This window comes from Mchenga conophoros, linkage group LG7 (assembly GCF_057382185.1).
Source record: "Mchenga conophoros isolate Kocher_MC1m ecotype Shallow Benthic linkage group LG7, M_conophoros_male_GT1.1, whole genome shotgun sequence".
Classification (NCBI taxonomy): domain Eukaryota; kingdom Metazoa; phylum Chordata; class Actinopteri; order Cichliformes; family Cichlidae; genus Mchenga; species Mchenga conophoros.
Window position 1 is genome coordinate 10,841,276 of NC_140532.1, and position 21,331 is coordinate 10,862,606.

Sequence of the window (21,331 nt, forward strand, 5' to 3'; positions counted from 1 at the left end):
TGTTTGTGTGACGCTTACTGTAAAACACACACACACCACACAGTACACAGAGAGAGAAAGAGTCAACAGGACATGGTCTTTGGAATATGTTTACCTTAAGGGAAGTTGAACAGGTGGATTATGTTGGGTCCCCGTCTCCCACACATACAATCAGTGCTACACCCTCACAGTGTCTCCCCTGCTGCAAACATAAACCTGCCTGTCAGTTAGATGTCAGTGTGCTGCAGGCATCAAGTAAAGTTGGTTCACATAACAGCTGAGAAGGACCTGAAGAGCCTTCATTTGTGCTCATTCGCTTCACTTACATTTCAGTTTTTCAGCCTGTGGTCCTCTCTATATGTAGCTACCGTTTTACCCGTGGGTGTATGGCTTCTTTCCTGAGCTTAGATGTTTGTCATACTAATCCTGGAGCACAGATACTGTTAAGTCTTAAGAGGTAAGACTCTTTTCTACCATTCTCCCTGCCTTCTTCCCTTCTTACTTACTTTTGCACCAGGGAAAAAAAAACAAACACCTTTTTAGGTTTTGATCCACACCTGCCTGCTCTCTCTGCGCAGAGTGCATGAAGGAGAGTCTGTTTGCAGTGGGTGGAAAAGGGAAGAAGGCGGAGTTGTGTTTTTGTACTTTTAATGGGTTGTGGAGAAACCTGCCTGTCTGCTTGGAGCTGGGAGAGGAGGAGCCTGTGGGGTGTGGGACTTCAGACAAAGGAGACATAAACACACTGACACTGGATCACTGGAGCAAAAAAAGAGTAGGAGACGACTAAGGGAGACGATTCCCAACTCTTGGACTACTTTTTCGCTATATTTTGGAGAAAACAAACTTTATGTAGAGGAGATTTTTGAGGGGGGGTGTGATACCTTGGATCGGTTTGTGAGCTGAGACATGTTTGTGTTGGAGCAGTGGTGGCCATATGTTGCCCAGACTGTGTAGAAGTGTGTGTGTTTGGGATGGAAAAGTGGAGCTGGCACGATCAACATTTCTGCTCTTAGCTTCACGCCATGGGGGGGTGCCATAGTTACCCCTCGGCTAAAGAAGCAGACGGGAAGACCCTTCAGCCCTCTGACATCAGCAGTGACAAATTGTAAGTTATATCTCTTTTTCTCCTTGTTTTTTTTATTTTTTTATTGCATTTCTTTGTTTGTCCTGTCAATCTTTTACTACTTCTGTATTTTTGATAGAACAAACACTCATGTTTAAAAAGAGGACAATACTTATATCTGTTAATGGTGTGTAAGAAATGTGACTAGAAAGCTGGTTGCACATGGTTTACTCAGGAATGTTCTCCAGATAAGACTGTGTGCGTGTGTGTGTGTGTGCGTGTGTGTGTGTGCGTGTGCGTGTGTGTTACATATTTGCCTGATGCCATCAGTGACGGTGGATTCCTCTAACAGCGGGAACACATTATGAGCAGCAGTTAAAACTAATATGAGGAAAGGCACTGGGAAAATGTGTTTTATCTGAGTTACTAGGCAAATGTTTTGCTCCAGGTTGAATCTTTTACAGCCAGCTCGCTGTAGCGAAGAGAAACCCGCTCATGGACAAAGTAAAAGTGGACAGATGGCCGAGTGCAGGAGAGCAGGGTCACAGAGGAGAGTGTTTACACAAAAAACACAACATGACAACTAGCTTTGGGTTCTTTGTTTTTGTGTGCTGACAACCTGTAGCCAAGAGAGGAGGTGACTGAGTTAATGTCAGTGAGCTGTAACAGAGCAGGATGTGAGCAGCTGATGTTCCTGTGGACATTAGGAAAGTTTGTCATGGCTTGGCAAAGCTTTGCTCTACTGTACCTTTGCACAGCTAATGTTTACATTGATTTCTGACACTCTTCCTCCCTTTCTGACTGCTCTGACCTTTCACGTTTGACAAAAGACCTCCTGTTTAAACCTTTACACAAATGATCCCTGGCAGCCACTCTCTCTCACACACACTAACACATTTATACAGGGGGGAATGAAACCCCATGGAGAGTACTGTGTTTTCCTTATCACAGAAGGCAAGGTCATACTCAGTAAACCCTCAGCTGTTGCGCGTGTGTGTGTGTGTGTGTGTGTGTGCATGTGTGTAAGAAAGCTGAGCGTGACAGCTGCCTGATCCACTACACTTTTAATATTGCAAAGTCTTGACTAAAAGTCTGAGTTAGCCTGCTCTGATCAGGAGCAACTATCCTGCATCCCTGCTTTGAATAAAGTCAAATTCTGCTGCCAGGTTTGACTCTCCATCACACTGTAAACATCATACATTCCCAGTATTCTCTATCTATATTGTCACACCTTCCTGATTAATAAGCCCTGTCTGTAGCTTATCAGTAGGTGCAGTATATAAACCGATGTAGGAAAAAGAGATGTTTTCCCAAAGAGGGTTGGCCTCAGCACTCGGCTCTACATTATCCTGCACAATCATGCTCAGTTATTTGCTTTCCAGCATTGACCGCTGCAGCAGTCTGCTTCATTAACAGTAATTACGCTGGATCTGAATTGACTGCCTTCATTACATTAACTGCTGCTGTATTGGATGTTTAGGTCTGCAGTCACAGCAGTGCTCGTATGTTTCAATGTGTGTGTGTCAGCCAACACAGAGCAAGATAGATGAAAGAACTTAAAACATCATATCTACTGAGTGCAGCAGCAGTCATTAATCCACTGACCCGTTGGTCGTTAGACACAGCGATATTTTTCGGTCTCCCACTCTTTCTCTTTCTGTGTCGGCTTCATTAACTCTGAACTGTCTTCTCAAGGGGGATTAATAACAATAACCAGGAAGCGCGTCCATATCTGCAGCAGCAGTATGTGTGTCAGCGGATCACACATGCAGACATGTATGCCCTCATAGCTCTGCCGCCTGGCGTCGACAAGGCAGAGTGGCTTGCCAGCAACAGTAAGTAGTAACAGATTTGTGTTTGGACTCATTTCTCTGTAGCTCTTTAACTCCCAACACTTTTCTTCTTTCTGCAAAAACAAAGAAGAAGAGAGAACAGCAACGTGCGCAAGATATAATGTTGCTGTGCTTATTTATTTTCTTTCCAGCTGTGGCATTTTTCAAGCATATAAACCTGTTCTCCAGTGCCCTATCAGAGTTCTGCACTCCCAGCACATGCCCAACTGCTTGTGGACCAGGCAACGCGTAAGTTACTCAGTATTATACTGCAAATTGTGGCACCGTATGCAGATACAAAAGCTGTTCTTGATGTATAATATAATATTATATTCATATTATATATGGGTAACCTTGCACACTATATCTGTTGCAGTCATTGGGGTAAAGTGCAAGCAATCAGCATGTGCTGAAGTAAAATGTCCAAGCTCCTAAATTATGTTTATGTGAATTGTTTTAAAAGTTCGTTTTTCCCTTTTTCCCAACACTACTGCCAGCAAACGGCCTTTTTGCTAACAGCATTAGGAGAGCTTGCATGAGGTTGACCTAAATGTACTATAATCAGTCTTTAAGCTGAGCTCTGAGCAGCTTCTCAGTCTTTATCAGCCCAGGAGTGCCATCACAATATTTACCCTTTAAAAAACATCAAGTACGGATTCTGTTGTTTCCATGTTGTGTAAACTTTTAGTACGCTTTCGTCCTCAGGGTTTATGTTTGGACTGATGACCATGGCAGGAAGCTTAAGTGCTCTGCTCCACTTTACTTTGACTACGCCATGTCATACATTCAGGACCTACTGACTGATGAAGACGTGTTCCCTACAAAAGCAGGTAGAGTGCATTTACATCGTGTGTTACCTAATTGCACGGCACGTTTCAGTTTCAGTTTTAGTTTTAAACTGTCATCTCTTCCTTGTTTCTCCAGGTGCAAAATTTCCGACAGGCTTCGTGTTTATGGTCCAGAAGGTGTTTCTGTTGTTGTTCAGGACAATGGCTCACATTTATTGGTCTCACTACACACAGGCCCAGCAGGTGGGTCTGCACCCGCACCTCAACACGCTTTTCATGCACCTGACGCTCTTCTGCCGGCACCATGAGCTGCTGGATCCAGAAGACACTGAGCCACTGCAGGACCTCATCACAGCTTTGGGACGACAAGGGTGAACTTAAAGGGCAGCCGCAGATATTGTACAATCACATCATTGCACGCTTATTTATTTCTTAAATCTGATTGTCTCTCACCACTCTGGGCCAAATTTAAACGTATTCCCCAGTATAGATTTTTAAAGAAAGCTCTATAAGGAGAGCAATGCAAAGAAACAATGCTCCTGTTCTGTAGAATTGGACTGAAGTGTATGACTATTGCATGCTTTGTTTTGTTGTTGTTGGGGTTTTTTTTGCTTTTTTAACATAATGGTGCACTATTTTACTTTGATAAGGTCAAGATCTTCAAGGTCACTTAACCAAACAAACCCAGTTTGTGCCATTTTTGTATTTTGTGCACCGTGCAAAAATGCTGCATCTGCATCTTCATGTATTTTAGAGTACTTTGTAATAAATATTTGTGAGCCATTATCTGTACAGTGGAACTGAAAAGCATGCATACTTTATTTTGGAGAAATTAGTGAATGCAAAAAAGTGGGAAGAATTGGTTAAAGACAGGGAGGTACTTTGTGTTTGATCCTGAAGTGGGTGCTGGTGCTGTTTTATTTAGCATATTTTCAGGTCTTTGGTTTATAATCAGCGCCACCTGCTGCTAGTAAAGGAATCCAGCACGTATCACATTTTCCCTGCACCATCTGTAAATATTTGTTTACATACTGGATTTATGATTAAACTGACTTATGAGAGTTAAATGGTGGTTTTTCTGTTTTAATGTAAGGATGTTGACAAAACATCTGGCTGCACTGGTTCTCTCATTTCAGATGTGAACGCCGTTTGAGGCCCACAAAGCCAAGGGATCACATACTGTAAACACTGAATTGTATGAAAATTTTTGTTTCTTTTCAGAGTCGTCTTTTTTCTTTTTAGTGCTGCAAAACAAATAGAAAATGTGCCTCTTCAACATACAAACTCTACTGTACATTGTTCTTGGTTAACAGCATTGTTTCTGGGAAGTGTCAGGCCACTCGAGCCACACTGCATTAAATGAGCCTAACGGGCCCTGTGCCATATGCAGTCTTGATCAAAAGTTTACGTTTAAAAATAGCGAAAAATCATATTTTGCATATTTGTATCTTAACAAGGTTCCAGGTAGAGTTTCAACATGCAACAAGAAGAAATAGGAGTGAGACAAAACATTTTTTTTAAGCATGCAATTTATTGAAAACAAAGCTTAAACTGAATCAAGCTGTTTGATTTCTGATTTGGGGGAGCTTAGTTTTTTTTAAGATGTGGTCTTAAACTTTTGATCAGCCATAAAAGTTCTAAACATTAACTCAGTAATGAGTAGCTCCACCGTTATTGTTGATCACTTCAAAAAATTGTTGCGGCATGCTTGATGCAAGCGTTTCCATGAGGTAAGTGGGAACATTTCTCCAAGTGGTGAAGAGAGCCGCAAGAAGGGCATCTACTGTCTGGAACTGTTGCCCATTTTTGTAAACTTCCCTAGCCATCCATCCATCCCCAAAGGTTCACAGGGAACATGCAGGATGGTCCAAAAGAGTGATGTTATTGTCCTGGAAGAAGTCCCTTGTCCTGCGGGCATTGTGTACTGTAGTGTTGTCCTGTTGAAAAACCTAGTTGTTACCACACAGACCATGGCCCTGTCATGAGGGATGCTTTCTGCAACATGTGGACAAACCCAGCGCCCGTTTGATGCCCCTGCACCACCTGAAGCTCCTACTATTACTAATTATCCTTACGTATAATTAGTAATTTAAAAATGATGTGCTTACCCCTGATGGCATATATGTCAGCTATGCTTCCATAAACAATAAGCTCTCACCTCACTGCCCCCCCTCTTCTATTTATTAACACTATTTATTTACATATTTCTATTTTTACCCGATTGTATATTTGTACATTTTATATATTTTTTCTCTAAATACTGTTCATATGTATATAGTGCTGCAGAAACTCTGCACCCCCCACCACGTTTGCACCGAGTAGGAGATGCTCTGTAGCTCTGTATGTCTGTATAGTGACAATAAAGGTATTCTATTCTATTCTGTAGCTTCCAGGTCATATGAAAATCTGTTTTCATCTCTTTTTCTCGCATCTCATGCCCCAGATACAAACATAATCAGGATATATTATTGCTTGGCTATTTTTATTTAAAACATTTTTCCTTTGCCCAATATAAGCATGTAGTCCTATATTTCTCCACAAAGAGGCAGCAAAAACCCCTACATTTTACCGACAGACTTAAAAATACAAAGAAATTTGAAAAATGATTAACCTAAAAGAAATGTATTTATTCATTTCATAACTTCATTACTGAACAACACTGTTGCAAAAAATGATTGATCTCTCATTTCAACTGCAAATTCTGTTCAACTTAAAATGAAAACATGCCTCTTTCATTATACAGGGTTGGCCATTTATATAGATACACCGTAATAACACGGGAATGGTTGGTAATATTAAAGTCCTGTTTGTGGAACATTAGTATATGTGAGGGGACAAACTCCTCAAGATGGGTGGTGACTATGGTGGCCATTTAGAAGTTGGCCATCTTGGATACAACTTTTGTTTTTTCAATAGGAAGAGGGCCATGTGACACATCAAACTTATTGGTAATGTCACAAGAAAAACAATGGTGTGCTTGGTTTCAACGTAACTTTATTCTTTCATGAGTTATTTACCAACATATTAGTACAGCACATCTTGTGGTCACACCCACCCTTAAAAATAAACGTTTATTCAGCACATAAGCAAGCCTTATATGGAGTGCTGCAGATGCATTAAAATACTTACGACTGACTTACTTGGGACGTAAACTGAGGAGGAGAGACAGGCCCTTTGGCCTACATACTTCAGACACCCTTAGTACTCGTGTTTCAGACCAAATAAAGGGTTTTTGTTTTTAAATCTTTATCTTGTTTGATTGTAGTGATATATATATGACATTTAGACACATAAAAACTTGCAAATGTAGACACAAAAGCCTTGGTGGAAGTTCCTTCCATGATTTTTACTGTGATGAACCTACTGTGTGCCATAGTTTTGTGGTAATCATTCCACAGTGAAAAGAGAGCTCAACAGAAAATGGAAGTTTTGTATTGCAAGTGTGTATGCGATGTGAATTCTGATTGATTTGAGTTGGATTACAGCTCATAACTGCAGCCAGATGGCTGATTTCCACTCAGATTTCAACCTGAGGTGTTCAGCAGACACAAAAGACTGAAACTGAAACCCTTCAGAGAGGAGGCAGGATAAGTCTGGATACATGCACACACTCCCTCACACACGCATACACACAAAGGTTTGTTCTTTGGGTAGATAGGAGATGTGTTAATGCACATGTGGGACTGAGGTAAGGCTCACCGTATTGGAAACTGAGCTTACAAGGTAATACTGCAAACTGCTGAGTCACAGACAAGCACAGCCATGGCGCTTTAATTAAGACCTGAAACCACCTCCACATACAGAGCATTCTTTTAATCAGGTTCAGACTCTGAGCTGCTCATCTGTGTCCTCCTTCACAGTAAAGAAGAGTTGTTCTTTTACAAGAAAACTGAAGGGAACAGTATCTGACAGCCTCTGGCCAACACAGAGACTGATTCTCTCTAGTTTTCCTTACTTTTTTGAACTTTCATAATCAGGGGATGACATAACAGTAGCCAATCTGTCTTAGCTGAACTTGTTACATGATGTTAATTTGAACATAAAAACATTGGGTTTGCATGCGTTTAACTGGCTCGTGCATCATGTCACAGCTGTTCAGATTAACTCCATGCGAGAGTTCTGACCCCCATGTGGGAAACATGTGGGTACAATTTGCACAATGTCATCTCTTTACAGGTCAAAAATATGAGCAGCCATAAAGCCAGGCACTGGGGTGCAATATGAGTTCATATACTGCTGTTGTACTCAGGTTTCTTCAACAAAACACATCTTTAATGGAGATGGTGGAGGTGTCATTTTTCAGGCAATGTTTTTTTTTCTCCTTAGATTGGACCATATTCGGCTGTAAAGACAAATGTCAGTTTTTGTTGATAACTTTATAAATGTCACAACAACCTGCTCTACACTGCAGGGAGAGTGATTTAAATTGGCATGTTGGGATAAAAACACTCACTAACCACTTTATTAGGTATGTCTTGCTAGTATCTGTTTAGACCCCCTTTTGCTTTTAGACCTACCTTTGTTCTTCGTGGCACAAGATTCAAGAAGGTGCTGGAAACATTCCTCTGAGATTTTGGTCCATATTAACACGACAGCATCACACAGTTGCTGCAGACTTGTTGGCTGAGACTCTCCTATTCGACCACAGGTCAAAGGTGCTCTATTAGATTGCAATCTGGTGACTTTGAAGGTCATCTGAGTACAGTCAACTTATTGTCATGTTCAAGAAACCAGTTTGAGATGATGTGAGATTTGTGGCATGGCACGCTATCCTGATGGAAACAGCCAGAAGATGGGTTCCCTCTGGACACGAAGGGATAAACATAATCCGCAGCAACACACAGGCAGGCTGTGGGGTTTAAATCATCTTCAGTTGGTGCTAAGAGACCCTAAGTGTACCATTACCATTATGCCATATTCTAATACTACAATCCAAATATTGCAGCAGAAATCAGGTTGCATTTGAAGTATAGTCTCAGATTTCTGTTCTTATTTGACAGAAGTAAGTTGCATCCAGTAGTCTTCTGCTGCTGCAGGCAGTCAGCTTCAAGGTTCAACATGACATATTTTTCTGCAAACTTTGGTAGAAATGAGTGGTTGTTTGAATTACAGCTCAAGCCAGTCTGGCCATTCTCCTCTGACCTCTCCCAGCAGTGAGGCATCTTCACCCAGAGAACTGGGCTCACTGGAGATTTTTTGCTTTTTTGAACCATGCTCTATAAATCAGCATTTTCTGGAATACTCAAAACAACAATGCCACTTTCTAAGTCACTTAAAATCAACTTTCTTCTGCATTCTGATTCTCATTTTGAACTTCAGCAGGTCATCTTGACCACATCTACTTGCCTGTGTATCTAATAAAATGTCCTCCGAGAGCTTACAGTAACAAAGTTTTTATTGTATGTATACCAGAGGTGAGCAGTTAATTTTCCCAAGGGGTCACATCTGCCAGTTTTTCCCATTTCATCCCAAGCGTGTGGTTACCTCCATGAACAAATATTGTTCCTTGCAATCTCAAACACTTTAGTTTTCCCATCCATAAAGATGAGTAACTTGGCTGTGTCACAGACATCACGTCCAGTTCAAAGTGTCCACTTTGTCAGCGTAAGTTGCAGATTTCCCACAGTGTCCTTGATCAGTCTTGTTATGCTTCGCCTGGATAGAGACACATTCTCAAATGCTTCTTTTTTTCTCATGGGCATAATAACAGTTCACCAAATAAACTTCCCATCGGAGAATAGTTTACCTTTGTTACTGCTATTTGTGCAATTTTATGGGAAAAGACAAAGCTGGTCTTGACTGCTTCTTCCTTGGATGTGTAATGCTTGGTAAAAAAAAACGTTCTTCTGTCTTCACATATTAGTTTGCGCTCTGCATCATTCAAGTTCTTGTATTTTTATGTAGGTGCTTAGTCTCATAATGGCAATTCAAACTGTAATCCTTCAACATAGCAATCTTCTCACCACAAACTAAGCACACTGCTTTATCTCTAACACCATCTCTTGTTAAAAACGCTACATTCTGCATCAATCTGTACTCACATAGCAAGCAGGTCTGGCCCGGATCTGGTATCAAGCCGGCACTGCTGGCGGACTTCTGGCATGATAAGACGTATGTCATCCAGATATGGGCCAGGCCTGACATAGATGGCACTGTCTACGTGATGGCATGCCATATCTGGCTTGATTGTGGTTTGGTTTATGTGGCCCAGGCCCACAGAAAACAGGTCTGGCCCAGATCTGGAATCAAGCTGGCACTTCTGACTGACTGGTGTTTTGGCAGAGTGTATGTCAACCAGATGTGGGCCACGTCTGGCAATGATGGCACTATTTATGTTCCTATTTTCCTATTTTAGTTAGAAGACCCAAATGCCACTCTACTGCTATGGTAGCCAATGTTTCAAATGCAGGTTTGACAGGTTTGTGAGTGTACACTTTATCCAAAACCTAGTGAGGGCTTACTCATCTTTGCCAGTGGGAGGCTGTAGCTCAGGTGGTAGAGCAGGTCACAAACTGATTGGAAGGTTAGTGGTTTGATCCCTGGCTCCTCCAATCTGCATGTCAAGAGTGTGAAAGTAGTTAGGAAGCCCTCAGTTAAGCAAAAGTATGTGATTGGGTGAATGTGGCATGTTGTATTGAGCACTTTGAGTAATCTGGGAGAGTAGAAAAGTGCTATATAAGAATCAGTCCACTCACTGTCTGAACAGAGTTTTGGCATGTTACTTCTGCATGTTCTGGTGTTACGCCCCAGTCTAGGGGTACAGGAACGCAACATAAGTTTGAAAAGATTGCCCCGCCCTGGTCCCCAAAACCATACACAGAGGGAAAACCAATTTCTTAGTGAATGGTGGTTTATTTATCTACACTGCAAAAATGAAGCTCCGGGGTGAACAAAGGCCAAAATAACAAACAAAACAAGCTAAGTCAGGAGGAGGTGTTATCTAAAACCCTATGTGAAATCAAACATCAAACAAAAGACAAGCGCTACACCTAACTCCCTAACTGAAATAAACAGGAGAAAACAGTGCAAGGAAAACGATAAGGCAGCTCACCCCTTCTGTTCCAGTGCTATTTACAAGGTGCTATTTACAATGAAAACTAATGTACACACTATATACAGAACTCAGAAAGTGGCACAAATGTCTCAGGTTTTAGAGGCCAGGGTCAGGTCTGCTGCTGCTGTCAGTGGCTGCCTGGGACAACTCCTGGTGATGGATTTTGAATGCGACCACATGATCAGCGGACCGATCGGCAGCCGTCAGCTCATCCAATCCGGGACCTGCAAAGACTTAAAGGCACAGACAAAGAAAACAACTACTAAAGCAGATTATGGCCAGGGCCATAACATCTGGTACATGTTGTTATTGCATGGCTTGTTTAAAGTATACATTAGGCTGACATCTGGGGCCAGAGCTGAAATTGTTCTGGGCCAGCAGTGTGTCTACAACTGGCCCGTGGCTGCACACCACCTACATATGGCTAACATACCGCAAAGAACGACGGCCCTTTGGTGGCCCAGATCAGGTTTGCCAGAGGTAATCCACGCATGGGCCAGCACAGGACCACCAGTGTGTATGCAACTGGCCTTGTGCTGGCCCATGTGTGGGCAACCTTGGGCAAACCAGGTCTGGGCCACCAAAGGGCCGTCGTTCTTTGCGGTATGTTAGCCATATGTAAGCACATTGTGTGGGCCTGATCCGGGCCATACCAATTTTGCTATGTGGGTATGTGTATCAACTGAACACACACACGTCTAATAGCAGTCACCTTCAAAATAAAAGCAACAAAGTTGCATTGTGATTTCCCCAACCCACAAAACCCCCAGAAATCTCCGTTTTCAAAGACCTAAAATGGTGCTAATATGTGGGCAAGAGGCAAAAAGGCTATGTTTTCCAAAATACCTGTGTAGGTGCTGACCTGAAGCTATAATGTTAGCTTTTTGGCTTCTGCCATGTTGGTTTTTGAAGCAGATATTATATTATATGAACAAAAGAACAGACTGCTAATTTATTAGCTAATGCTAGCTAGATTCATAGCAAGCTATATTCATAAACTGTATGAGTGCAATGCAGCTAATCAGTGGTAACAAACAGAAAACACAAACACAAAAAAGTTACTCACCAAAACCGAAGTACGAACCACACAGCAAGCAATAACAGTAGCCAGTCTATTAAAGATAACACAAAAAGGATCCAGTTTAACAACTTGAGGTAGTGGATGAGGCCTAGCAGAAACTGTAGCTGCCCTTGTCAAGACAGCTATCAGCCAATGCAGACATGTACCTAGTTCAATTATCCAGTTAAGAAAGTCATTTAAAAAAAAATTTCTTAAAAAATTACCCTACTCATAGTTGTTATTAAGGGGGGAATTGTCCATAGACATTCATATTAATGTGTGTTAAGCTTTAAATATGCTTTTTAATGATGGTAAGTCGGACATTCTAACATGGGATAGCTGGTGAGACAGCTTTGAGAGGTTTCGACAGCGAAACCTGGTTTCGACAAAGGATGTTGAAGATGGAGCTGCCAGGCCGGAGGATAAGAGCAAGACTTCAGAGAAGGTTAATGGATGTATTGAAGGAGGACATGGAGCAGGTTGGTATGACAGAGGAGGATACCAGCGATGAGGTGAGATGGAGGCAGATGATCCACTAATTCCAGCAGGTAGAAGAAGAAATAGAAGATTTATGCAAAGTAGAAAGCATTAGACTAATAAAATGCAATACCTTTTCAAAGTAAAATTATTTTTTTTTATAATGACTTTATTTCAGGTTTTATAGGAAGTTATTTGTTAGTTTTCCAGGCATGCATTGAGTAGGCTACTGTATGAAAACCCGTGGTTGTCATATAAGTGAAGTCCTGTTACTAAAAATAACATTTTCTTTGTATTCCAGGGGGTTTAATACGACTTCACTGTGTTAATAATAATCGGTTCAGCAGTTATTTCTAAGTGGGTCAGCCTAGGCTCATTGGCCACAAGGACACTGCTTAATGGGAAATGAAATCCAAAAATATAAGTTACCTTACATAAAGCACAAAACAAATATGGCAGATCCACTTCATACCCAGGATTAGTGAGAGGACTGAAGCTCTTGAGGTTTAATTAGGTTGCGAGGTTCATTGGAGGTGAGGTTGGTGAGCAGGACACGCAATAAAACTTCCTCCTCCCTCCTCCTCCTCCTCCTTCGGACTTTATAAACCAGAACACTCCATTCGCTCCTGCTTTGCGCCCCAGTGAGCATCACATTGGATTACACCGCGGAGGTCAGTGTGCCGAAGATGCAGGAAACAGAGATGATGCTGACCGTGTCGTTCATGAATACGCGACATTTTACATGTTAGAGATAATTTTGTAAAAACAAAACAACAACAAAAAGACAGACCATATTCTCGGATTTTTTTCTAATCGATTCTTTTTAACATTTCCGGTAATATCAATAATATTTTGGTTTACTGCTCCCGGACAGTGTGCCTCCGCTACCCTGTCATGTGCACCCTCCGTCCGGCGTGGCTGTGCGTGCTGCTCGGGCTCTTGCCTTTGGAGATCCAGTCCCAAGCACTGACTCCGCAGAGAACTCACAGACCCAGGTACCCGAACCCCGAAACTTTTAGGGGGATTTAAATATTTGTTTTTAAGTAAATTGTTAAATTCAGAATATCTTCTTAACTAATAACCTTAATGGAAAACAACTTTAATTTTGCTGCTTTACTTTGATGCACATTTTGTATTTTTCCTCTTTTCCCCCCATACAAGATAAAGTATAAAGCAATGTTAAAAGGTTTTGTGAGTAATTGTGAATAAATTTGCACCACATAACACCCTTTAAACTCTCTCTTTAGAAATAAAAAGCCTTTGTAAAAAGGTAACTTTGGCAAAACAATGACTACACATCACAGCATTTGAAGAAAAGAAAGAAAGAAATAAAAACATAAAAGAGAAGAAAAAGGGTCTAGTGACAGAGTAAGGTAATTCCTCTCAGTAGCAGCAGGAGGTGAGACAGAGGTGAAGGTGATTTAGTGGGATTTGGGACAAGGATACATGCGCATACCGAGGGGCCAAGCAGCAAGCAAGCAGTCTGAATAAGACACCAGCAGCTTGTAGGTTCCTTAAGAACATGTTATGATGTGGCTGCTTCAAGGCCAGCAGCACGCCGTTTAAAATTACCGTCACATGCAAACCCACAGGTCGTTACTTTGTTTTCTGCTACCTTGGTAGATCTAATCAGAGAAAACTTCTTACGCTGTTTTGTGTGTGTGAGAAAGAAAGCGTAAGAGAGGGAGAGGGGTTATGCTCCCTGAGTCTAAGTTATATAAGAGGGATTTCTCCCCTTATTTGCAGCTTTTATAAAGCTTTAATCCCACATTAGTGTTAATACACCTTATCTATTGTTCGAGAGCTAAATTAGTGCAATAACAGTGTAAGATAAAAAGGCATCAAGGCAATGCATTTCATACAATTATTTTTATTTTTTCAGAACTATTCCTGCTTGTTTATTTGATTGTTTTTCCTCAACAACACCAATAAGAATTATCAATTTGATTAAGTTGTGTAGCATTATATACTAAACATCTCTGGCTAATGGGGGTGGGGGTTGTGGGGAACCCCATCTCAAACGTCTCAGTGTGATTCAGTGCTGTTGGATGTAACGTAATATTGCTGCTGGCTCTCAGCAAAGTGAGCCTAAAGAAATAAAAGAGGAGAGAAAGAAAAATGAAAGCATCCTGCTGTAATTTTAAAAAGACAGAGCCAAAAGGAGGGAGGGGGTCGTGCTGTTAGTGAAGCTGTGGGCAACCCATAGGGACAAAAGGGTGTGTGTGTCTGTGTACACGTATGTGTCTGCATGTGTGTTCAGTCTCTCTGTGAACAGCCCCATGCTGAGCTCTAACTGGGGAAGAATGTTGGAGACGCTCCTTTTGGTCTCTCAGATTCAGGTTCACATCCTGAATCACACATGAGAGGTGAGGGAATGGGGGTTGCAATAGAAAGAAAAACACAAAAGGGGGTTCAGCTTATTACATACTGCTATCATGGAGTGTTAATTGCTGCCAGATATTATAGGCAACAATCGTTTCTGTTTTCCTTCCTGTGAGTTATGACCAAATTTCATTTTAAAGCATCTCAGCTGCTCAAAAAATAACTTTTTTACAACTTTACAGTAAGTTTCATTGACGATAAGCAATCCCTCTCTGTTCTCCAGCTAGTACCGCCATTAAACAGACCAGGTGGGCAAAGAAAACTGTGACTGGGAAATGGATATCACTATCATCAGATCTTGTCAACTCATAATAAAGTCGTACTTTTAATGTAACTGGCTGTAACAAAGCCAGGGTGAGATGCTGTCTAAAGCTATCCCTTCTCACATGTAGCACACAGCAGGCGATGTGAGGTGTGTTCTCACTTCTGAAGGAAGAAGGTGAGGTTGGTGCCTAAGAAGGCAGGACACATGAGGTCCTCTCACTCTCTGTTACATATATCTAACTGCGTCTGACATTTTTGTGCTCGCATGCACCTCTGGTGGGCAGTTTCTCATCTACAAGAACTCAGGATGCAGTGAATTCATGTTCACAGCTATAAATCTACAGCCAGTGGAGACTAAGGATGCACTTTAAAGAATGCAAGATGGTTTTTCACTGCACTCTGACCCATCCACTGCTAAACAGAAAAGAAAGAGTGGTATTTATGCAAATGTCTGAATGAGGCAAGGGAATGTGCTATGAAGACGATGAAACATGGAAAGCTGATTTGTCCAGATGGCATACCTGTGGAGGTATCTCCATACCTCCACAGGTCTGGAGTCTAGGAGAGAAGACAGGAGAGTTTGCTTATTTTTGCCAGATTGTTTAACATAATCTTGAAAAATGAGAAGATGGAAAAGTTGTGTACTGAATTTCAAGAACAAGGGTGATGTTCAGAGCTATAATAACTACAGAGCCACTCACAAAGATATGAGAAAGAGCTGTTGAAGCTTGACCGAAGCTAGTAATGATTAATGAGCAGCAGTACAGCTGAAAAGGAGCAATACGGAGAAGGTCTGGAGGAGTTGCACTGTGTCCTTGTAGGTCTATAGAAAGCATGCGGAAGGGTGCCAACAGAGGAACTGTGGTACTGCATGAGGAATTTAGGAGTGACAGAGAAGTGTGTGAGAGTGTTGCAGGACATGCATGAGGACAACGAGACAGAGGTGAGGTGCGCAGTGGGAGTTCAAGGTGGGGTTGAGCCCCCTGTATTTTGCAAAGGTGATGGAGAGGCTGACAGATGAGGTCAGGCAGGAGTCTCTGTGGACTAGGATGTTCACACATGGCATTGTGATCCATAGTGAGAGTATGGAGCTGGTGGAAAAGAGTCTAGAGTGATGTAGGTATGCTCTGGAGAGAAGAGGGAGGAAAGCCAGAGGAAGCAAGACAGAACATTTGTGTGCATGTAAAGGAGACAGGTGGAAAGGTGAAGAAGAACACCCATCCCCGTATCTTGTAGTACAGTGGATAAGCAAAACCTTTTCACCACAATGAAAATGCAGACACTAAAAATTACTGGAAGTAAAATAAAAAATAGGCATATGTGTTTACTGTATTGGTTCTTTGCTGTATATTAGCTTACCTGTATTAGATGTGTTAGAAACTAGCAAGTAGCTCAGTGGCCCAGATTTCTTGTTACTGGGAGGCAGTTTGGTGCCAAGTGCCTTTCCCTTCATTGGCAGTTGATTTTAAACCTCACCACAGGGGGCCATTTAACCATGTATGTGTGTGAGTAAATGCACAAATGTGTGTTTTTTTGTGCAGAAAGAAAAAGAGACAGGCAACTACAGATGTCAGCACACGCATGTAAAGATGAATAAAGCCAAGAGTTTTCTTACGCTGTGTACCGCATGCATGCAAAAGTCTGCATCTCAGTTTGACAGTCACGTGTCACAGTCACGTGTTTTGACTAATTCTCCACCATGCAACATTATGCCAGTGTGTGTGTGTCTAAGTGTGCACGCTTCATTCACCATCCATTAAAACCAGTTCAGTTCACCTAGCCTAAAGTCAATGGTATAACACACAATGAATGTGTGTTCTCGTGTGTGTTGGCAGTGAGAGCTAAAGGTGTCCAGCCAGAAGAGTGATCAGAATACCAGTCAGGATTAGTTACAGGATAAAATGGTAATCTGGCCCACTTTTCACAACAAACAAACAAACATTATCTTACTTCATCCATCCCTCTGCCTTTATTCTTTGTTCCTTACATACTGAATATACAATATCATTTTTTGCAGTACAGAATTATAAGTCATGCGTAAGGCAGTGTTGTGTTTGACAAAACTATAAAAGTATTAAAGAGAATTAGGGACGATGAGGGTTTGCAGTCATTTGACTTAACCACTTGCTCCTGTCAGCAGTATAAAAGGGCTGGAATAAACAGACAATTGCTTTATTGCAAACCTTTAATTTACCTGTGCAGTATTATGTCATCGCTGGTTGCTTACATGACAAAACATACCCCCTCTTTGCACTTGAACTTTTGAGCATCTGGGAGAAAGTGGGAATTATTTTTTTCTTTTTTAAATAGAAAAGGTATTGTGATGATGTGAGGGGAAAAAACGTGTGCAGACAGCAGGAGACTGAGAAATAAAGTACTTAAAACCCACTCAAGGGGAGTGGAGGAGGTGTAGGAGCCCCTCACCACCAATCTACATTGTGCTTTGTCACTTCCCGGAACTGTTGTGAGATTTGCCGACTTGCATACTGTTATTGATTAACCATGTCTTTTTTTTTTTTTGACTGAGCGGATGTCAGTGTCTTGGTTCTCGACTCTGTTGGTTTAAACCACTTTGGTCCGGTTGGGAGCTGGAAACAGAGCAGCCTTTAGATGTCGCTAGCAGAAATTTCAGACCGACTGGTTGCATTCTTTTTTAATTATTGACTAAAATGAACTTATCACCCTTTTAACTGTGTTTTGAAGATTAATGGGGGAAAGCAGTGCTTTAATGTTTAAGCAATGCACATAGACGGTTAGATAGCTACAGGCAGAACTACTACCTGTGCACCACTCTGTCTTTCTTTATCATCTCTTCTCAAAAATGAGACCTCAGACTGAGCACAGCAGACATTCCTGCAGTGCAACCGTGAATCCTGTAAGGCGTTTATCCAGTTTCACTGTGAAACTCAAGCAGGTGACATGCATGACTGCCAATCATCACATTTGAACAGGTATTGCTAATGTTGCGCGTTTACACAGTCACCCTTTCATATCCACACAGTTGTTCAATTTTAAATTGCTGCGTTAGGCGGGGATGAGGTTAATTGAAGTTATACTAAAGGATTCACTAAGTCTTCAGGAAATGAATCTGCACCAACGTAATGTACCCTAAAGTCATGGGGGCTCCATAGTAGAGTCAGAGATCCTTAGTTTGATCCTGAGAGGCGACATATATCCCTTTGGGGTTGCATCAATAAGGGAACCTGCCAAGTCAAACATGCAACAAACCCACTGTGACAACCCTTTGTGAATAAGGCAGCAGCTGAAAGTAGTATTATTACCCTAAAGTCACGTTTATATGACGTATGTGAATGTGATTCCCTGGAAATATTTTCTGTCTTTCTGTCTGTTTTTCTCAGGCTGAGTTTTCCCAGAACCTCTAAATTCCCAAAGTCCTTTCACCCCAGCATCGTGCCAACTGTGTCTGATCTCTCTGTCGCTGCTCCCAACCAAATTACAGAGGAAGACGGACAGATCATCTGGAGGGCCTTGCTCCCACACAAAGATCCCCCGCCAAAGCCCTTTGACCTGTTGGTTGACCAAAGCCACAACGTGCTACCGGAGGTGCCAGTCTGGCAGCACGGGTCACGGGGTCGTCGCCATGCTGGTAGAGGCAGGGGCCACCCCCACCTGATGAGGGTGGGGTGTGTCCTAGGCACCTGTCAGGTTCAGAACCTCAGCCACCGTCTGTACCAGCTGATTGGACAGAGTGGGAGGGAAGACTCCTCCCCAATTAACCCCCGCAGTCCTCACAGCTATGGATAAGGCCACACCCACTCACCCACACTCAAGACAACTTCATCAACACCTGCTGGCAAATTACCCAGGTCCACTGTTACACTAACTATATGTTCAGGCTCAAAAATATCGCTTCTGCTGTCATTCCTTAACAGAGCAGTTGTGGGGTTTTTTACAGCTTGGGTCTTATTTTTATAGTTTTGACTAAAACTCTCATCAGTAATAAGAACAAGGTACTCACAGAGTAAACTGTTGAACGCTTTGAATGAGGCAACATCATGAAAAAGACAACAGCAAAGACTAAGAGGCCATTTGGAAAGGTCAGAGTCCCTTGACTGGAAACAGCAGACTGCTTTTTTTTTATGTCAGAGTGCTTTGGTCACTCAGGAGTCTTTCCCAAGACAACTTCCTGCTTCAACTCATTATCACCAATTTGAGATTGAATCTATCAATTATTCTGACGAGTACATTGCTATTGTAAGCTACAGATACGATTGTCAAATCTGTAAAAATAACACTTTTTAAAGATTATTACCTGTAGTGTGGGCTACAGCATTATACCGAGCTAAAACTAGAGTCCTATATGTTTTGGCATTTACAGCACGACTATCTTTGTAACCAGACAAGCCTCTCTCAACCAATCCCTACCTGACTAATGTCTGCTGATGAATGGTTATCCTCCTCCTCTTAACTTACCTGAGCTCAGTGTTAATCCACAATGTGTCTTGAAAGCACATTTATCCCTCTCTGCTTCAGTGCAGACAGAACCCGAGAATAACCCCCAATCAAACCCAATTAACCCTTCACCCAAAAACCCACAGTGCATATGATCAGCCAAAATAACCACTAACCCTAATCCGTAATCTGTCTGTACACTTAACAGACACCGTAGCAGGTCTCAACTCTATTAAACCAGAGGGAGGACAGCCGCACTCGATATTCTCTGCATCAGTTTGAGCCTTAATTGATCATTTATAAGGGCTTACAGTGTTTTGCCTTTCACCAGCGCAGATTAAGCATGCCAGTGAATTTAGACCATCATTTTTTAAGCTTTATAGTTTGTTTTATTCTTTTCTCTCTGTGTGCACATCAGCTCATTATAACTCCCGTTTTGGTAGTTCACACAGGCTATTATTAGGAATGCATGAAAGCACTTTATTATCCTTTACATTCAATATGACTTGAATTTTAAAGGTGTGTTATTTAACTTTAAATGAATGGGTCAGTTTTGCTGTAAATATCACACTTTAGTAAATCTTTGTTTTCATATACACTCCATTCAAAGACACAAGTGTCCTTTTGTAAACCATTGTGCTGTTTTCTTCTAACACTGATGTTAAATAAAACCTTTATAGTTATTTCACCTGTCAACAGCAAATCGAGGCGTCAGTGTGAAGTTTTTTGTGAACATTTCATGCTGTATTATACTGACAATATTTTACAAATGAAGTAAAGTTACAAACCAGCATCATTTTACCCTTTTCATATCCATGTTGCCTCCTTTATTCTTTCACTATGAAACACTTTTTTGTCCATTCCTAAAAGGTGAGTGTGACTTACATTCACGTTTCATTTCCTGTACATGCACAGAACAAAGCAGGTAGAGTTCAAATGTTCAGAAAAAACACACATTGTAAGTCACGTTCATAAACAAAGAGCAGAGGCAGGGGCTAATGAGGCTACCAAACTTGATCCAGCTCCTTCTACAGCCACAAATAGCTTTAGATATAAAACATATTTTACACAAGTATAATAAACCCCACGGTTTGCAACATTTACATCAGATGTGCCATGCTTGATCGCATGCAGGCTGTTGTTTCTCAACAGTTTTGGGAGGCATTTAATGTGGCCAATTAGATTTAAGAGTGGGCCAAGCCTCTACCACCCCCAGATACACCCCTTAAACGCAAATCAGAACTAGAAATATTTAAGCTTTTCTGAGAAGTTATCTTGTTTGTGTCCAAAAAATTATGCCCAAAAATGTTTTTTTATGCCGTACAGTATTATTAACACATAAAACAAAATGTAAAGATCTGTTGTACTCCGTGTCCTCTCCGAGGGAATGTAAAGGTTGCAAATCAAAATTCAAATCCAAATATCTCATCACAGCAAAGCGGAAAAATATGAAGGTTTTCCTGTCGTCTGTTCAGTCTTTACAATGTTCACCTTGTGACCTGGTAAAGAGGCAGGCATTTGGTTTATGTGACAGACAGCAATCAATAAAAAAAATAGAAGTCACGAAGTAACGCTTGTTTGGACATCTTTGTCAACTTTACCTCTGTTAATCTGCGTTTGAACCAGCTGATACTTGAAAGACAGGACCGTTGATACTGAAAAATCCCAAGTCAGAGCCTGCCTTCATGAGGACCAGTACCCATAGATTACAAGAAAGCAGAATTGTTTTGCTATTTAAATAGTTTGTGATATAGTTCGCAGACATGTAAATATGACAAATCTACTGTATGTAATGCATACATAGTATTAAAAACAGATCTACATATGTGTAAAAACTTTTTTCCCCCGATAATTATAAAAAAAATAAAAACAACTTAACTGTGAAAAGAAGTACTGAGTCATTCTACATAAGCCCAAACATGCAATCTGCTGATCACTGAAAAGCTCTTCCTGGAACGGACAGACACTCTGACATACAAAAACACACAAACAAGGCCAACGTGCAACACAGGGTACCCC

The 21,331-nt window shown here is 41.4% G+C and overlaps 2 protein-coding genes across 3 annotated transcripts; both read left to right on the plus strand.

Annotated features, from left to right (window-relative positions):
• Window positions 1-116: 116 nt before the first annotated feature.
• Window positions 117-4,719, plus strand: LOC146569616 (MOB kinase activator 2). The gene is made up of 5 exons (XM_085282056.1): window positions 117-1,084; window positions 2,738-2,877; window positions 3,027-3,123; window positions 3,580-3,704; window positions 3,799-4,719. The coding sequence occupies exons 1-5, from the start codon at window positions 1,002-1,004 to the stop codon at window positions 4,035-4,037; spliced, it is 684 nt and encodes a 227-aa protein (XP_085138182.1). The 5' UTR covers window positions 117-1,001; the 3' UTR covers window positions 4,038-4,719.
• An 8,143-nt stretch (window positions 4,720-12,862) lies between these two features.
• adm2b (adrenomedullin 2b) lies at window positions 12,863-21,230 on the plus strand. 2 transcript variants are annotated; one of them, XM_085282058.1, is made up of 3 exons: window positions 12,863-12,924; window positions 13,128-13,248; window positions 18,259-21,230. In XM_085282058.1, the coding sequence occupies exons 2-3, from the start codon at window positions 13,148-13,150 to the stop codon at window positions 18,662-18,664; spliced, it is 507 nt and encodes a 168-aa protein (XP_085138184.1). In that variant the 5' UTR covers window positions 12,863-12,924; window positions 13,128-13,147; the 3' UTR covers window positions 18,665-21,230. The 2 variants fall into 2 exon arrangements, with proteins under 2 accessions (XP_085138184.1, XP_085138183.1); XM_085282057.1 differs by having other exon boundaries at window positions 12,904-12,997.
• Window positions 21,231-21,331: the final 101 nt, after the last annotated feature.

Excerpts from the sequence above, each read along its gene's own strand:
- LOC146569616 (XM_085282056.1), top strand. The coding sequence starts at position 1,002 with ATGGGGGGGTGCCATAGTTACCCCTCGGCTAAAGAAGCAGACGGGAAG. Across the intron at positions 2,878-3,026 it reads AGAGTGGCTTGCCAGCAACA|CTGTGGCATTTTTCAAGCAT; the intron begins GTAAGTAGTAAC and ends TTTTCTTTCCAG. Across the intron at positions 3,705-3,798 it reads CGTGTTCCCTACAAAAGCAG|GTGCAAAATTTCCGACAGGC; the intron begins GTAGAGTGCATT and ends TTGTTTCTCCAG.
- adm2b (XM_085282057.1), top strand. The coding sequence starts at position 12,940 with ATGCAGGAAACAGAGATGATGCTGACCGTGTCGTTCATGAATACGCGA. Across the intron at positions 12,998-13,127 it reads GAATACGCGACATTTTACAT|TGTGCCTCCGCTACCCTGTC; the intron begins GTTAGAGATAAT and ends GCTCCCGGACAG. Across the intron at positions 13,249-18,258 it reads CAGAGAACTCACAGACCCAG|GCTGAGTTTTCCCAGAACCT; the intron begins GTACCCGAACCC and ends TGTTTTTCTCAG.